At 46.4% G+C, this 13,938-nt stretch overlaps 8 protein-coding genes across 8 annotated transcripts; 4 read left to right on the top strand and 4 right to left on the bottom strand.

The window, feature by feature from the left end:
- The first annotated feature begins 30 nt into the window (after positions 1–30).
- Positions 31–1,150, top strand: V1513DRAFT_440956 (thioredoxin-like protein). Its single transcript, XM_066897446.1, has 2 exons — positions 31–230; positions 349–1,150. The coding sequence occupies exons 1-2, from the start codon at positions 188–190 to the stop codon at positions 990–992; spliced, it is 687 nt and encodes a 228-aa protein (XP_066754595.1). The 5' UTR covers positions 31–187; the 3' UTR covers positions 993–1,150.
- Positions 1,151–1,931: 781 nt separating this feature from the next.
- Positions 1,932–2,897, bottom strand: V1513DRAFT_457533 (uncharacterized protein; the record flags this gene model as incomplete). The annotated part of the gene is made up of 1 exon (XM_066899628.1): positions 1,932–2,897. The coding sequence occupies one exon, from the start codon at positions 2,895–2,897 to the stop codon at positions 1,932–1,934; it is 966 nt and encodes a 321-aa protein (XP_066754596.1).
- Positions 2,898–3,176: 279 nt separating this feature from the next.
- On the bottom strand, positions 3,177–5,242 carry V1513DRAFT_424110 (fungal-specific transcription factor domain-containing protein; the record flags this gene model as incomplete). Its single annotated transcript, XM_066896068.1, has 3 exons — positions 3,177–5,020; positions 5,071–5,133; positions 5,179–5,242. The coding sequence occupies 3 exons, from the start codon at positions 5,240–5,242 to the stop codon at positions 3,177–3,179; spliced, it is 1,971 nt and encodes a 656-aa protein (XP_066754597.1).
- A 647-nt stretch (positions 5,243–5,889) lies between these two features.
- Positions 5,890–7,479, top strand: V1513DRAFT_440963 (Alpha/Beta hydrolase protein). Its single transcript, XM_066897447.1, has 2 exons — positions 5,890–6,000; positions 6,155–7,479. Exon 2 carries the CDS (start codon positions 6,230–6,232, stop codon positions 7,406–7,408), a length of 1,179 nt encoding a protein of 392 aa, XP_066754598.1. The 5' UTR covers positions 5,890–6,000; positions 6,155–6,229; the 3' UTR covers positions 7,409–7,479.
- On the bottom strand, positions 7,467–9,036 carry V1513DRAFT_440964 (ATPase, F1 complex, gamma subunit domain-containing protein). The gene has a single exon (XM_066897448.1). The coding sequence runs from the start codon at positions 8,674–8,676 to the stop codon at positions 7,840–7,842; it is 837 nt and encodes a 278-aa protein (XP_066754599.1). The 5' UTR covers positions 8,677–9,036; the 3' UTR covers positions 7,467–7,839.
- A 249-nt stretch (positions 9,037–9,285) lies between these two features.
- V1513DRAFT_440966 (optic atrophy 3 protein-domain-containing protein) lies at positions 9,286–10,598 on the top strand. The gene is made up of 4 exons (XM_066897449.1): positions 9,286–9,602; positions 9,659–9,823; positions 9,885–9,916; positions 9,972–10,598. Exons 1-4 carry the CDS (start codon positions 9,540–9,542, stop codon positions 10,375–10,377), a joined length of 666 nt encoding a protein of 221 aa, XP_066754600.1. The 5' UTR covers positions 9,286–9,539; the 3' UTR covers positions 10,378–10,598.
- Positions 10,599–10,705: 107 nt separating this feature from the next.
- V1513DRAFT_412043 (Sec20-domain-containing protein) lies at positions 10,706–12,083 on the top strand. The gene is made up of 2 exons (XM_066895744.1): positions 10,706–11,052; positions 11,106–12,083. The coding sequence occupies exons 1-2, from the start codon at positions 10,712–10,714 to the stop codon at positions 11,791–11,793; spliced, it is 1,029 nt and encodes a 342-aa protein (XP_066754601.1). The 5' UTR covers positions 10,706–10,711; the 3' UTR covers positions 11,794–12,083.
- On the bottom strand, positions 11,923–13,934 carry V1513DRAFT_440971 (putative diphthamide synthesis protein-domain-containing protein). The gene is made up of 2 exons (XM_066897450.1): positions 13,462–13,934; positions 11,923–13,410 (listed from the first exon to the last, which is right to left on the bottom strand). The coding sequence occupies exons 1-2, from the start codon at positions 13,833–13,835 to the stop codon at positions 12,114–12,116; spliced, it is 1,671 nt and encodes a 556-aa protein (XP_066754602.1). The 5' UTR covers positions 13,836–13,934; the 3' UTR covers positions 11,923–12,113.
- Between the last annotated feature and the right edge of the window lie 4 nt (positions 13,935–13,938).

Raw genomic sequence — 13,938 nt, forward strand, 5'->3', positions numbered from 1 at the left:
AAGTAGCGAAGACAAATCGACATTCCACTATCACAAGGCTCGAGGGGGGGAAAAATTTTGTGGGACTGGCAATTTAGCTTATATATATATATACATACATATATCGCTCCACCTGCAAGCTGTACTTTTTACTCCTAAATCATTACTCTCTGTTCGCTACTCACCTCATACATCAATTTAATTCATAATGTCTGCTCCTGAAGCTCCTCGTCTCCGTCTCGGATCCAAGGGTAATACATTTCTTCCTTTCCTACTTTGAAAACTTTTTAATTGGACCACAAGACTTGTCTTGATCTTAATAGTCCTGATATTTCAATTTGAACTTCCAACTAACCAACAATCTAATAGCCCCTAACTTCAAGGCCACCACCACAAAAGGTGAGATCGACTTCCACGAGTACATCGGTGACGGCTGGGTCATCCTTTTCTCCCACCCCGATGACTTCACCCCGGTCTGCACAACTGAACTCGGTGCTTTCGCCAAGCTCGAGGGCGAGTTCACAAAGCGCAACGTCAAGTTGATCGGTCTGTCTGCCAACTCCCTCCAGTCTCATGAGGAGTGGATCAAGGATATCGATGAGGTCGCCGGTTCCAGCCTTTCGTTCCCTATTATCGCTGACGCCGACCGTCAAATCTCTTATCTCTATGACATGTTGGACTACCAGGATGTCACCAACCGTGATGGCAAGGGTCTCCCTCTAACTATCCGATCAGTCTTTATCATCGATTCGAAGAAGACTATCCGTCTCATCCTCACCTACCCCGCTTCCACTGGACGCAACACACAAGAGGTCCTTCGTGTCATCGACTCACTCCAGGCAACCGACAAGTACAAGGTCGCCACCCCTATCAACTGGGTTCCCGGTGATGACGTGGTTGTCGCTGCTTCTGTCTCCAATGCGGACGCCGACAAGCTCTTCCCTGGCTACAGAGCTGTCAAGCCATACCTTCGTCTCACTACTCTCCCTGCTGACAAGGTCCTTCCACAGTAAACAGTTTCATTATTCCGTCTAAAAATACATGGGAGTTTGTTTGGTGGTGGATGGACAAAATTTAATTCAAAGTTAATATGGACTTGTAGGTTTTTGTATGTATATATAGTGTCATGTGTATGACTCGAAATAGTTCTTCGGTCTTATTATGCATAAATTCATACCCGCGCTAACTCACAATCGACGACGCCAGCATGGCCCTTGTTCGTCACCAATTCCTGATATTATCGTACTGAAAATTGCGTTGTCGCGTCTCTGTCGTCACTTATCAGAGCTTATCCATGCGGCTCAATGTAGTTCCCGATAAATGTGACGTAATTAATATCACCCCCTCGCCCAATCTGTACACGGGGCACGCACACTCGGATTTGGTTTGCCAGTAAGACTTCGCTTGACTTCAAAAATCAACCCAAGCGACCGCTGGCCTTCGCTTGGCTTCTCGTGGGATTCGAGCAAGTGATTTCGAGTTTGACTGGGCTTGAGCGCTTCCAAGTTGGAGTTGAACTCCAAGTGTTGCCATCTCTAATGATATCGATTAATTCTTCGGACTTACATTGGGAGTTTAGTCGAGTTTATGGCTTGGCTAGCTGATCCTAAAATGAGATAGGCGGTGACTGTAGTACCTCAATGGAACCATCTCGTGCTAATGATTTATTTGGTACCGTTCCGCGACTTGATGAACCATTAGGGGCCCGGCAATGCTACATCTAATGGTGGAAGACGCGCGACTCGAATCTGATGAGAACATTCAAATAAATATCTGTTGGTCGACTCAGTCTGAATTTGTGTGAGACAGTTATTGTTGATGCAGGATTATAATTGAGTCATGGTACAATGCAAGTGACTTAATTATATCGTGTTGCATTATATTAGCCTTTTTGATTGATTTTGGTTGCCTGCTGGTTGTTATGTAAACATGCAATTATTGAAACAATTACACTATTCTACAATAACGCCGACACCGTCGTCCCATAATCCAATCAAATCACGTAAATCAGTCACTTCAATCACTCGGCCTCCATGCGTCAAACGAACGTCGCCACCAGCATTACTAACACCATAGTCTCCCGATCTCTTCAGATACACAGCGCCCCAGGCCCGTAATTTCAATGCGTTAGATGAATCGACAAGCGGTAGCACATCATTCTCGACATCGTCTCCCACATGCCAATACCGTACACTCTTGGCCACAGCAAAAGGTTCGTCCTCTGGCGACACAGGGTCTGTAGCGCCGGCACCACCAAGTAGCTTCTCGACGGCAGCCTCGAACATCCTAGCATCTGGCTTCTCCACCCCGACCTCACAGGATAAAACAACATCCTGATCACGCTCAACCCACCCATTCCCGCTCTTACCATGTTGATCGCCAACAGTGCGCTGACCCATCGTCAAGTCGTCTCTTTGAGACGCAAGAACACCCAACTCGCGCAGTACGACACGACATCGCGAGTCCGAATTCGACAAAATGCCGACCCTCATCACGCGATGTATCGAGTCCAGAAAGTCAGTGATATCCGGCATTAACATGTACGCCCGTCCGGAATTAAAATGCTCGTATAAATCATTGACAAACACCTCCCTCGCAAGACTAGATACCTGCGCCGCCGCAGAAATCTCCGTAAACGCCTCTGCGGCCGCAATAGTGAATGTGGCTCTTATAACATCCGTCCACCATTCCTTTTCGCCGCCAAAGTAATTCGGGTGGGATTGCACGCGGGCTTTGTAAGCTTGGCCGAACGAACTGGAGATACGAGCCGGTGGAAGCGGCCCATGCGTCGGGAAATGCTGGGAATATATTTGTGAGTATTGATCTGGTACGGATGGACGTGGGCTGTAGATTGTGCCGAATGCGTCGAGAGTTAAGAGTCGGGGTGGGGGAAGGACGAGCTTTAGCCGTGTTCGCATTATTATTCTTACTGAGTGGAAGGATGAGATTGTGTATTGATCGACCGAAAAAGTAACGTGCAGCAGAGGCTTGTAGGGACGCGCAATTTGTGTAAACTACGCTGTGTCAGTATCGTAATCCAATACAGTTATCAAATAAATATCCCGTGTACATTCAATATGTTACCAAATTACAATTATCAAATGCATATCCATAGCGCCCGCCATGCCATCCAAAAATTTCCAAGATGTAACAATGATTCCTCACTCCTCTGCCATTTCTAATGGTTTATTTTCTATTCAACCAAGTAAAACTTCCCAACCCCATTCTCTCATTACGCTACTCCAATGAGTAAATCCTACTTTACACTTCCATTCACCATTCAACACCTTTTTCCGCCGCCACACTTCTTCCACGACATCGAATGCACGATCGACATTGCCCATGTGCAGCAACCGTGACAATTCAACCCATCGCTGCCGCGCGATTTCACGCATAGGCTCCAAGTCGACTTCGCATGCTGCTGACAGGAGAGGGAATATATGTACGACACAAGTTCGCGAGCTTGTCGGCACAGAAACAAGTAATTGGAGAAGCTTCCCAGCTATATGCGTCGTTGGCCTTTCCTGCATGGCAATCACATCCCCGTCAGATGGAATGCTCGCACTAGAACTCAACTGACTGTCTGTGCAATGGCCTGCAAGAGACGGCACACATTGATACAAATAAAGCAGAGTCGCTAGTCTATACGCATGTGCAGTTGCAATGCACGATGAGCTGTCGAATGCAGGATCATCGCAGGCAATATACGGCGCCGTGGGTGACGGCATCCAATTCTCCAATTCTTTCTTCAGCGCGATAGCCCCGGCGACGTAGATATCGTCGCGGCCAGACAACCTCACGTGTCGAACCAGCGATGCAACTTTACCAATAATTGGGAACAGACTTTGTGCGCAGCCCATCAAGGGATCAACCACCTCGTCGTACCCATCACGCGCAAAAATGTCGTGCTCGTCTTGCATTTCCACAGGACCTCCGGTCTCGTTTTCATCGTCTGATGTAAGCTTAGCGATAACAGCGATATACATCCATACTTTGTATAAAGTCTTGAAACGCGATAGTCGCGCTTGCTCGGAAGGCGATTGTTGCACTGACGACGGCAAGACGCGTCTGCTCGTTACAAATTGTCGAATTAGGATCTTTGCACCACGCAAATGTGCTATACCTGTTGAAATATGTTGATCCCAAGCTTCCGCAAATGCGAGTGTGAGTGTTGTTGCCAGTGCGACGTCAGTTGGCATGTTATTATTTAAACCGTGGACTAACTCACGGATTGCGATACGCATATGATCTACCCCCTCAATCCGGAATACTGGATGCGTTGCTGCGGCATGGAAATTGGCCATAGCCGCAATGCCGTGGTATAGCGCCGCATGAGTGTGTGATAAAGGCCAGAAAAGCGATCGCCATGGATTATCCGACGGCGTATCTTTGATTGACATAACTCCGCATGTCGAAGTGTGAAAGAATAACGCTGTCCGTGTTTGAGGATCGAGTGATGGAAGAGCGGAGATCATCATCAACGAGGACTCGTCTACAGGACCGGATGGATCAATTGTATGCAAGCGCACTGTGTCTTCTTCGTCGTCAGGTGGTAGGATTATGGTTGGCGTGAACATATTCCAAGTATTATTGACAAGTGCGATCGACGATGCTGGCTCGTCATTGAACGGTCCTTGATTGAGCGCTGGTGCGTATTCCATCTGTACGAAGTCCATCGGGGACATACCGATTGGCAGTAACGGCGTCGACGGCGGCACATAACCTTCGGATACTTCGAAAAGTGAATCTGAGGAGGGCGATGTAATGGCCACTGACACGTCCGGTGTTGCCGAAACTTGCTCAGATTCTTGTATTAGCTCTTGTAAGCCGGTGACTTGAACTATTGAAACTGTTTCAGCAGGCGCATGTTGAACGGTCCCTGTGATGGCCTCCGGTGAAGTTGATCTTGTTGACACAGTGGAAGTTGACGAAGTTGGCTCTACTAGCGGCTTCTGTCGGCGCTTGATAATCGATGACTCTTCGAATACACGCCATTTGAAGTCCTTTCGGTAGCCTCCGCATTCAACATTTCTGTTTTGGCCTATGCATGTTAACCTTCCGAGTCACAATAGTACAAAGACAACAGCCTACATTGTAGACAAGTCGGTTTAGTTTCATCACATTTTAGCCGCTTCGCCTTACAAGTCACACAACCTGTTAAGTTAATAATAGATCTACCAAGCAATATGAATAGCGTACCGTTTCTGCTTTTGGACTGCTTTACTTTGGGCTTATCGATTCCGCCAGATGAACCAGGTTTCATGACTATCGAAGCTTGGCGTCACGCCCTCGCTAAATTGGCGCAATTGATAGGCGCACGGCGGCGTGCGCTTAGAGATCGTTATCAACCTCCGTCTTTTAATATATATTGCAACTGCGTCGAAACCTCGAGAGTTCAAGCCGAACGTAGGACGCAGGGACACTTGGCCCACAACACAATCCCCTACAATCGCAACAATAACCGTCACGAAAGTAAACCGCCAACAAGTGTTGATATATTCAGCCAAAGACTGTCCGCTAGATCTTTTTGCACACGTGGTATGGTTGCCGATGATACTAGTGTGCGACTGATGCCGGAAACATGGTTTGTTTGCGACTCGGCCAATGGCATCCAGGGGCGGGATTACCAGATTTCGGCATTTTATTCGTATAAGTCCAAATTCAGGGTTTGGTAGCGTCTAATGCAAATGGACTTCACCGAAACTTAGGACGAATAATGGATCTCGTATATAATATTTATTAATGTCTACCAACCTCAATGTATATTTGAAGTAGTTAAATATTAATATATTTATATAAAAACGGGTAATATGATAAATCTCGAACAAATGGCGGCCGTAACCGAAAAGTCTCTCCGGCCTTTGACTGTGCGGCTGGCGGTGATTGAAAAACTCCAACCCCGGTGGTTTAATTTGCCTGATGGAATGTTACTGAATTGTATCCGACTGGAATTGCGCACTAAATTGGGTCATGGAGACCGTTCAAACATTACAATGACACGATCACCGAGATAACCTCACGGTAAGATTACTCGTTTATAGCTTATACCGAGAAGTCTGCACTTTCTATTTGTCCGAGTACGTGGTCGCTCCGTTTTTATTATTAGAAATTCTGCTCTGTGAGAGATATCAATAAGAGTCGAGATCTTGGGACGTCAAGTAGTAATAATTTACAGAGGATGGTCCATCAATCTCTTGTGGACTCGGCACGTATTTAATCAGGGCCATACCTGGGGTTGTTTGGAATTAGTATGCGCCACACTTGCAGCCACACTGTGGCCACTACTCATCTCAATTGTATCAATAAACCCTTTGTCTATATCCTTGCCCAATCCGACATCATAGACACGATGGGAATCAGCACGCCTATCCTCCGAACCATTGTCGCTGGTATTCTCGCTGCCGGTGCCGCTACGTACGTCGCCAGCATTGCTGTTACCCATCGCAAGCACAAGAAGACTCCTCCTCGCTCCAACCCGCCAACGGTTTCCTATCCAGACTATGCTCTCTCTGAACACACCTTCCTGTCCCCGTCCACTTGCCGCACTATCTCATGGGCTGAATACGGATCTCCCGTGTCCAAGAACATTGTGATCTACCAGCACGGTCTGCCGGGCAGCAGAATTCTCCCCGTCGGTCCCAATATCAAGGGCAAAGACATTCGCGTTCTCGCCATGGACCGTCCAGGAATCGGCTTCACCTCACTCCCTATCTCCGGAAAGACAATTATGGAAACGGCTATCAGTGACGTCTACGAACTTTTGGATCATCTTGAAATCTCCGAAAAGGTTATTCTCTGCGGATTCTCTGCCGGCGGGCCCCACGTTCTTGGTATTATGTTCACACACCCAGAAAAAATCCGTGCCACGTACTGCCTTGGACCTGCGACTTACCTTGACGACAAGATCAACTGGGATGATCTTGCTCCTGGCTCGAAATCGACAAACTGGTGGACACAGAACTTTCCGCGCTATACAACGTTCGACATGATTTTGAGAGCTGACAAAATCGTCGACTGCTCCAACATTATTGATAACATGAAGAATTTTAGCTCAGAGGGCGATGCTATTTTCCTTTCCGAGAACCCCGTTGAAGCTAAAGGTTGGCAAAATGTTAACTACGAAGCGTACAGACAAGGTATTACGGGATATTTGCAATCGTGCATGGAGATCTTCGGCCGGGTGTCGACAAATCCTTGGCCTGTAGTTGGCGACATTGTTCATCAGAAGGGAATCGAAGGCCAGAAGGTCGTCATTATCCACCGAGAATCTGATCACTTGACCCCAATTTCCGGTAGCCGAGATTTGGTCAGAAGGTTGAAGGCTGCTGGTGCGGACGCTGAGTTCATTTTCCCAGAGGGTCCTGAAGGCGGCCACTTCCAGGCTCTTAACTATGGAATGGATTATATCCTTGCGCATGAGTGCAAGTGAGATTTACGGGCTATATATGTTGTATATACTATATATTTTTCATTGAATTAATAATTTATTTCCTTGCTCAGCCAATAGTTTTGCGGAGGGACTGTAGTCTTTTGCTGTTACACATCCACTTCATATAGTAGCAGGTATTTTACCTCGTGCTATATCAGATGCCTGTAGCCACTGTGGCAAAAAAAATATAAATTACGGAAAACTGCTGTTCTACATCCATGAGGACACCAGGGTAAGTAAGAGGGATAAAGCCCCTTGTGAAACAAAAAAAAGTCTTGACTAAAAAATACTTTCATAGAATAATTCTATTATCGGTAACCAACATTTCCAATAACGCACGGCATGCGCTAATGCATCCAACACCTAATTTAGCATTATGATTGTATAAGTATAAACAATACACGATAAGATCACGCGCTTGTACCCCTTGTCTACTGCAAACTGGAAGCACCAGTAATGATATCGACCAACTCGTTGGTAATGACAGCCTGTCTGGTACGGTTATACAAGATAGAGTATCTACCAATCATGTCACCAGCATTCTTGGAAGCGTTATCCATAGCAGATCGTCGAGCACTCTGCTCGCAGGCATGGCCCTCGGCAAGAGCCCAGTAAATGGCGTTGGCGAGAGCGAACTCGGTCAAGTCCTCAGCTAGATCCTCCTCGATGTCATAGGCGGAGAAGTTGGGTGAGCTCTTGAGGCTCTCCTCGGTGAAAGCTGGCACGGAGGTAGGCTCGAAGGAGATACCGGACTTGAATTTGTTGTAGAAAATCTCAATCGAGTCGTACTTCTTGCCGAGCTTGAAGATTTTGTCGGCAACGGTCTGAGCCTCGGCGAAGGTAGGGATCTCCTTGCCTACCTGGTTAAAGCTTAGGACGATATTGCTAGCGTAGGAGCGGGCAAGTTGGGTCTTTGCCTTATCACCGAGGATAACGAGATCAGCTTCAGGCTCTAGAGCGAGCTTAGCACGGACGGCCTTGGAGATCTGAGAGTGGATACCACCGCAAAGTCCCTTGTCGGAAGAGGAGACGATGATGAGCTTGTTGCCCTCAGTGGCAGGCTGAGTAGCGGCCTTCTTGAAAATCTCATCAGATGTTTCACCATACGCACGGGAGTCGAACATAGCACGTTGTGCACGAGAAAGCTTGGTCGAAGCGACAATCTTCATGGTGTTGGTGATTTTCTCGATGTTCTTGATAGACTTCAATCGAGATTCAATCTCACGAAGGGTAGCATAAGTGTTTGCGGGAGCTATGGACCTGGACATAGATTCGTATTAGTTACCATTTGATCCGCACAATGCAATTACATCCGGACAACAATAATTCAACGATAGAACAATATTTCCGACAAAATGACCTGTTCCTAATCCGCCACACTTCCTCGTACCAGGATCGAAAAACAGCGTAACTCACCGGTAGGACGAGGCCCTAGCGGCCTGGACGACAGGACGCACGCTAGCTCTCAAAGACGACATTATGGATACCTGCAATGATGCAATTGCCGTGGATGAGTAAACGGTAATTGATTTGGGTGGAAAAGGGCGAGTTTGTACGAGCGTGATGGAGTGCGAGAATGCAAAATTCGGGAAGCGGCCGAATTGGCGGTTGAGCTACTCTGAATTTGGGACACCGTGAGATGAGTTTCTGGTATTTTCTTGAGAAATGATTAATTTGGTATCATTAGACCTGCCCAGTGTTGGCCATCCCGACATGCTATTGGGTGAATGGCCTTGTTACCCGGCCTTCAAGCTAAAGAAGTTTCAAAATCTGGTTTTGTCAATTTGCAATTTAGAGCCCGCAAAAACGGAGTTTTAGCAAAGTCGTCTTTAGCCTGTATTAACCTCCGAAGCTTGTTTAGTCTTCGACTCTACCAAAGATGATAAAGCTGCCGTAATGATTGCATATCAATAGGGCTCCATTTACCCAGCAATGCTCAACTTCCTCAGGGATTTATTTCAACAGAGCCCATAGATTGCTTGGAGGTTGCAGAGAGAGAGGTCTACGGATATAGACGCGAATAGTTACATCTCCTTGCTGTCAGCATTGGTGAATACTATTGCTGCGCAGTCTTCGGATCTGCCGATATAGTATTGATCCAGCAATAGCACAGCATAAATCAGCGTTCCAAATGACGACTATTGCGTTAAAAATATCGACGCTGTTAGTGCGGACTTTAGCCAAGCCGATAGCTGTAAGTTCTTCCGTCAGCTACAGTCGATTACCACTTAAGCTGACACTGCGATCCAGAATACAATCAAAGCTCGCGCAAAACACCATGGTCCTTTTCGGAAAGTCTGCATTGCTGTTGCACAGACATTACATTCTACAGATGTGCGGCTACGATTAGGTTTACTAGGCGATGCCGGCAAGGCTAAGGTCCGACCACTGAATGACGCAAAAGCAATTGAGATGGTAGGTCGTTAGAAGGCGACGATATTAGCCTATAGATGATTGCTGACTGCAATATCTACAGGGCGCAAACTTTCTGTCAGAATCATTTTTATTGTATGTTACTACCTAGTCATTGTTGGGATTGAGAGTGCCAACTAAGGTTATACAGTTCGATAGCGGCCGGAGCTATTATCTTTGAATCTGTTAGATCCAGCCGAAAGTCATCAGCACGGCAAGAGAGTGTTGAAGACGATATATCGGAATTACAGGCAGAAGTTGCCAAACTGAAGGCCGCCATTGCGAAGTTATCGCCAGAGCAGGGAAAGCACTCTGGCCTTACCGAGGTTCACGCCTACGGCGGTGCCTCCGATGTCGATGACGGACCTGGATCTGACGTGGTTGTGAAGAAAGATGTCAAAAACAATGTTTTTATAATTTCGTCCGGAAGCCCCAAAAGCCAGCCAAAGCCGAAGCCCAAGGAGGTAGTCACTGATGAAGAATCAGCAAGCGCAACCGTGACTGAGAAGAAGATCGATGGTGGATTGGTAGCACGGGTTTTGTCACTGTACAGATAACAGAGTGACATAACTAGTAGCATTTGCATGAAATCCTTATAGTTAATGGGATTCGATCTGGATTGAGCGAGTTGGGGACCCGGATTAATATTTTACAGGTGTTTGACTTCCCTATTTATTTCTATTTGTTTGTATAGAAGGTTTAGATATGTAGATTGTAGTATATAGTTTGTATATAGGGATGCTTGCTGTCCTTTAATTTAATTCTTATTATGTCTTGATGCGGTAGCGATTTAGTATCTGGTAATCTGTGTGGGAATACGTTCGCGCTTCATCTTTGTGTTAACTCCCAAGGATTGGTTGTGTTTGCTTCTAAGTTGCGTCGCGCGTTGGCATGTTGACTTTTCCCTCACAACTCAGCAACAGTCAACATCCATTTAACTTCAATTTCACTATATTCTACGACATGTCTTCCCTAGAATCGACTATAGATAATCTTGTTGCAGTGCATATAGCCATTGCACACCAAATCACGCAGCTATTGAAGCTGGCTACAGACGACGAATTCGAAAGGTCACGGCTGGCGTCGAAGATACACAATCAGCTTCGGGAAGCAGATATACTAGCAGAGGAAGCCGACATTTTAGTGCAAGACTATGCTGATGGTGGTGACGGCGGAGTATCTAAGTCAGCTCTGGCTGGGAAACTGCACGAAGTGAAAGAAGACTTAAAGCTGTGAGTTGGCAATTTGATCCAGCGATAATACAGCAATAGCTAACTAACAACAGAGACCGGTCATCTTATCGAAAGGCGCAGATACTTTCCCGCCGAACAACTCAAAATACACAACGGCAAGAACGCGAACTTCTTTTCGCGTCCGCCAAATCTCACCAGCGCGGTTCCACCGCTTCATCAACACCGCCGGTCTCTAACGCACTCCGTACAGCGGAAGAGGCAACGGCAACACTAAGGAGAACACACCAGCTTCTGGAAGCTGAGGTTGCTCGGTCAGCATTGTCATTGGATGTTCTCGACGAAAGCAATGTCGCCCTGAAGAAATTAACTACTCAGTACACTGCGTTCGATGTCCTGCTTGGGACTAGTAGACGAGTGATCTCGGTGCTTGAGCAAGCGGACAAGTGGGATAGGTTATATATGCTAGGTGCTATGGGCTTTTTACTACTAGTGCTATGCTGGATTCTATGGCGACGTGTATTCAGGGGTCCTGTCAGGCTAGTGATATGGACATTTGTGAAAGGCGGCAAAGTTATATCCTGGGCCGTCGGACATGGAAACAGCACGACTGGTGATGAGGCAATGAAGTGGGAATGGAACAGCGACGATAATATTGTTTCGGCGACTGTAAGTACAGTGGCGGATACAATCAGCACTACAGTTTTGGCGGCAATTGAATCAGACATCTCTGCCTCGATAGCATCCCAGATAATGGCAACTGCTCTACATGACGAACTGTGATTATGTCGTAAATATACTGCATAAGTTTAATCATAGACGGTGTCCGATTTTGAATATGAATTGGCTTACGAGTTCAATATTGAGCATATCTGCAGGCTAAGCATGATACGCATATCTCATTAACTTACGTTTGTATTATATCCTCAGCAAGTGTTATGTGGGACATTGTAGTTAGAGTTCAGGATTGTAGCTGGCTCTTGTACAAATCTTGTCACTTTGTATACACACACTTAAAACTGAGAGGTTCTACATTTGCACAGAAACTATATACAAGTCGCGTCCAAAACTCCAATAATGCAAAATCTCATTATAGTCTGTTCCTACACATCAGGATTAAAGTACCCTCTCGCAATCCCTGTCCTGCCCTCTTCAAGTTTGCTACCCTTTCTCCCCTCTCTTTCTTCTGTGTCGACGTTTTCTGCGCCACTTTCGTCATCATCTGCAAAGTCCGACCCTAATCCTTTCCAGAACCGCCTAGACTGAAGGTATGCCCCGGCAGTGGAATAATGCTGGCTTCCTCTACTGGCTAGCTGACCAGCATTGCCACTTACGCTGATAAGCTGCGAAGATCCTTTCGAATCAGAATTCGATGTGTTCATCTGACCATCACCATTCTCAATCTCAATGTCGATATGCGTTTTCCTGGACGCTTTCGCAGATTGTAACGGCCTCGAGGCAACATATCTGCCACTAACCGGATCAAACTCCGGAGGGGCGTCTTCATCATCATCAACGGAATTCTCCTCAGCTTCGTACTCATTCTGGTCATCATCATCTTTCAACTTCAAAACCTTGTCGAACTCTAAGATCCACTCTCCCGCGCCCCATGCAATATCCCGCTTCATTGCAAGTTTCAGTTCAAAAGGCGTTACCAACGGCTTGAAAAAATCGCCTTCGCGGTCTAGGATCATTCCACCTCGGGAGCATCCGACGACTACCCAGACGTCCACGACATCGAAATTTGCGAGTTTGGCAACGTTAGGCTTACCGACGGCTACAACGTAATGCTTCTTTCCTGCGTCGCGGATTATCCTTTGCAAAGATAAGATCAATTCAGATGAAGAGCGTAGCGAAAGAGTATTAACTAGGATACCGATAGTCGATGCCGCCCGGGCGGAAAGCATCATTTTATAGCGACGTGCCAGTGACAAGTTTCCGATTGATTGCGGTAAAGACGTTTCAGGATCAATAATTATCGGCGGCCGGGAAAACAATGTGAAGAGATGTAGCTGCGCCGGAGGTGGAGGAATACCTATTTGGAAGAGGATATATGATGGCAAGTCTGTTTGAAGCTGCGGATGAGCACGATGCGGTATTGCCGAGACATTTGTATGTGTCGTAGATATTGAAGATGTTAATGTGGCCGGTATTATAGTCTCGGATGGAGCAAACGGAATCTGACTTGTGAATGATGAAAGAAATGGGACAGTGGTCAATATGTTAACGTATTCCGTTAATCTGCCTTTTAATGGCTCAACGTATACCTGAAATGGAGTCTCCGCAACAATTATAACATGGCTTCTTGTGTCTGGAATCTGTTCCCTGAAACTCTTCACACACAAGTCGAGATCAAGCTTGCCTTTCCCGAAAAGATAGATGACAGGTGAGTGTACGACACTGTTGAGTTGTTAGTAAGATACGCAACGAGTAACTGCAACTCATACGCACGGGTTCAAGCATGCATTTCCAATATGAACGACTACGTCGGCATTTACATGTTGTGCCGCAATCTCGTCAACGCAGCATTCTGAATACGATGTATCACCCAACACGAATACCATTACATCATCCCCAAATCCCTTCTTCTTCAACTCCTTGCTTAACGCACTGGCGATAATAGTCGAATGTGGAAGCAGAATATCTGGAAATTGCAACGCGATTCTTTTGTAGTGTTTTTCGTTGATCTCCTCAGCAAGTTCTCCGAGATGATATTGCGAAGTAATTTCTTCCAAAGCAGGAGTCTCAGTTTCTGAACGAGCAGATACCCTATCGTATGTTGGCTGCGAGGACAACACAGGCGGTGCAGCTGTCTCTAAACTCATTTTCCGGATTTATTTACCTTATTGTCATTATGGTAGCTGCTCCTTTGGTACTGGGATACAAAAGTGTCCCAAAAATTTCAGCCCATCTTGAGCGAAGAAGCGA

The sequence above is a fragment of the Lipomyces chichibuensis genome (genome assembly GCF_038497645.1).
Source record: "Lipomyces chichibuensis strain CBS 12929 unplaced genomic scaffold V1513scaffold_8, whole genome shotgun sequence".
In the NCBI taxonomy this organism is placed as follows: Eukaryota; Fungi; Ascomycota; class Lipomycetes; order Lipomycetales; family Lipomycetaceae; genus Lipomyces; species Lipomyces chichibuensis.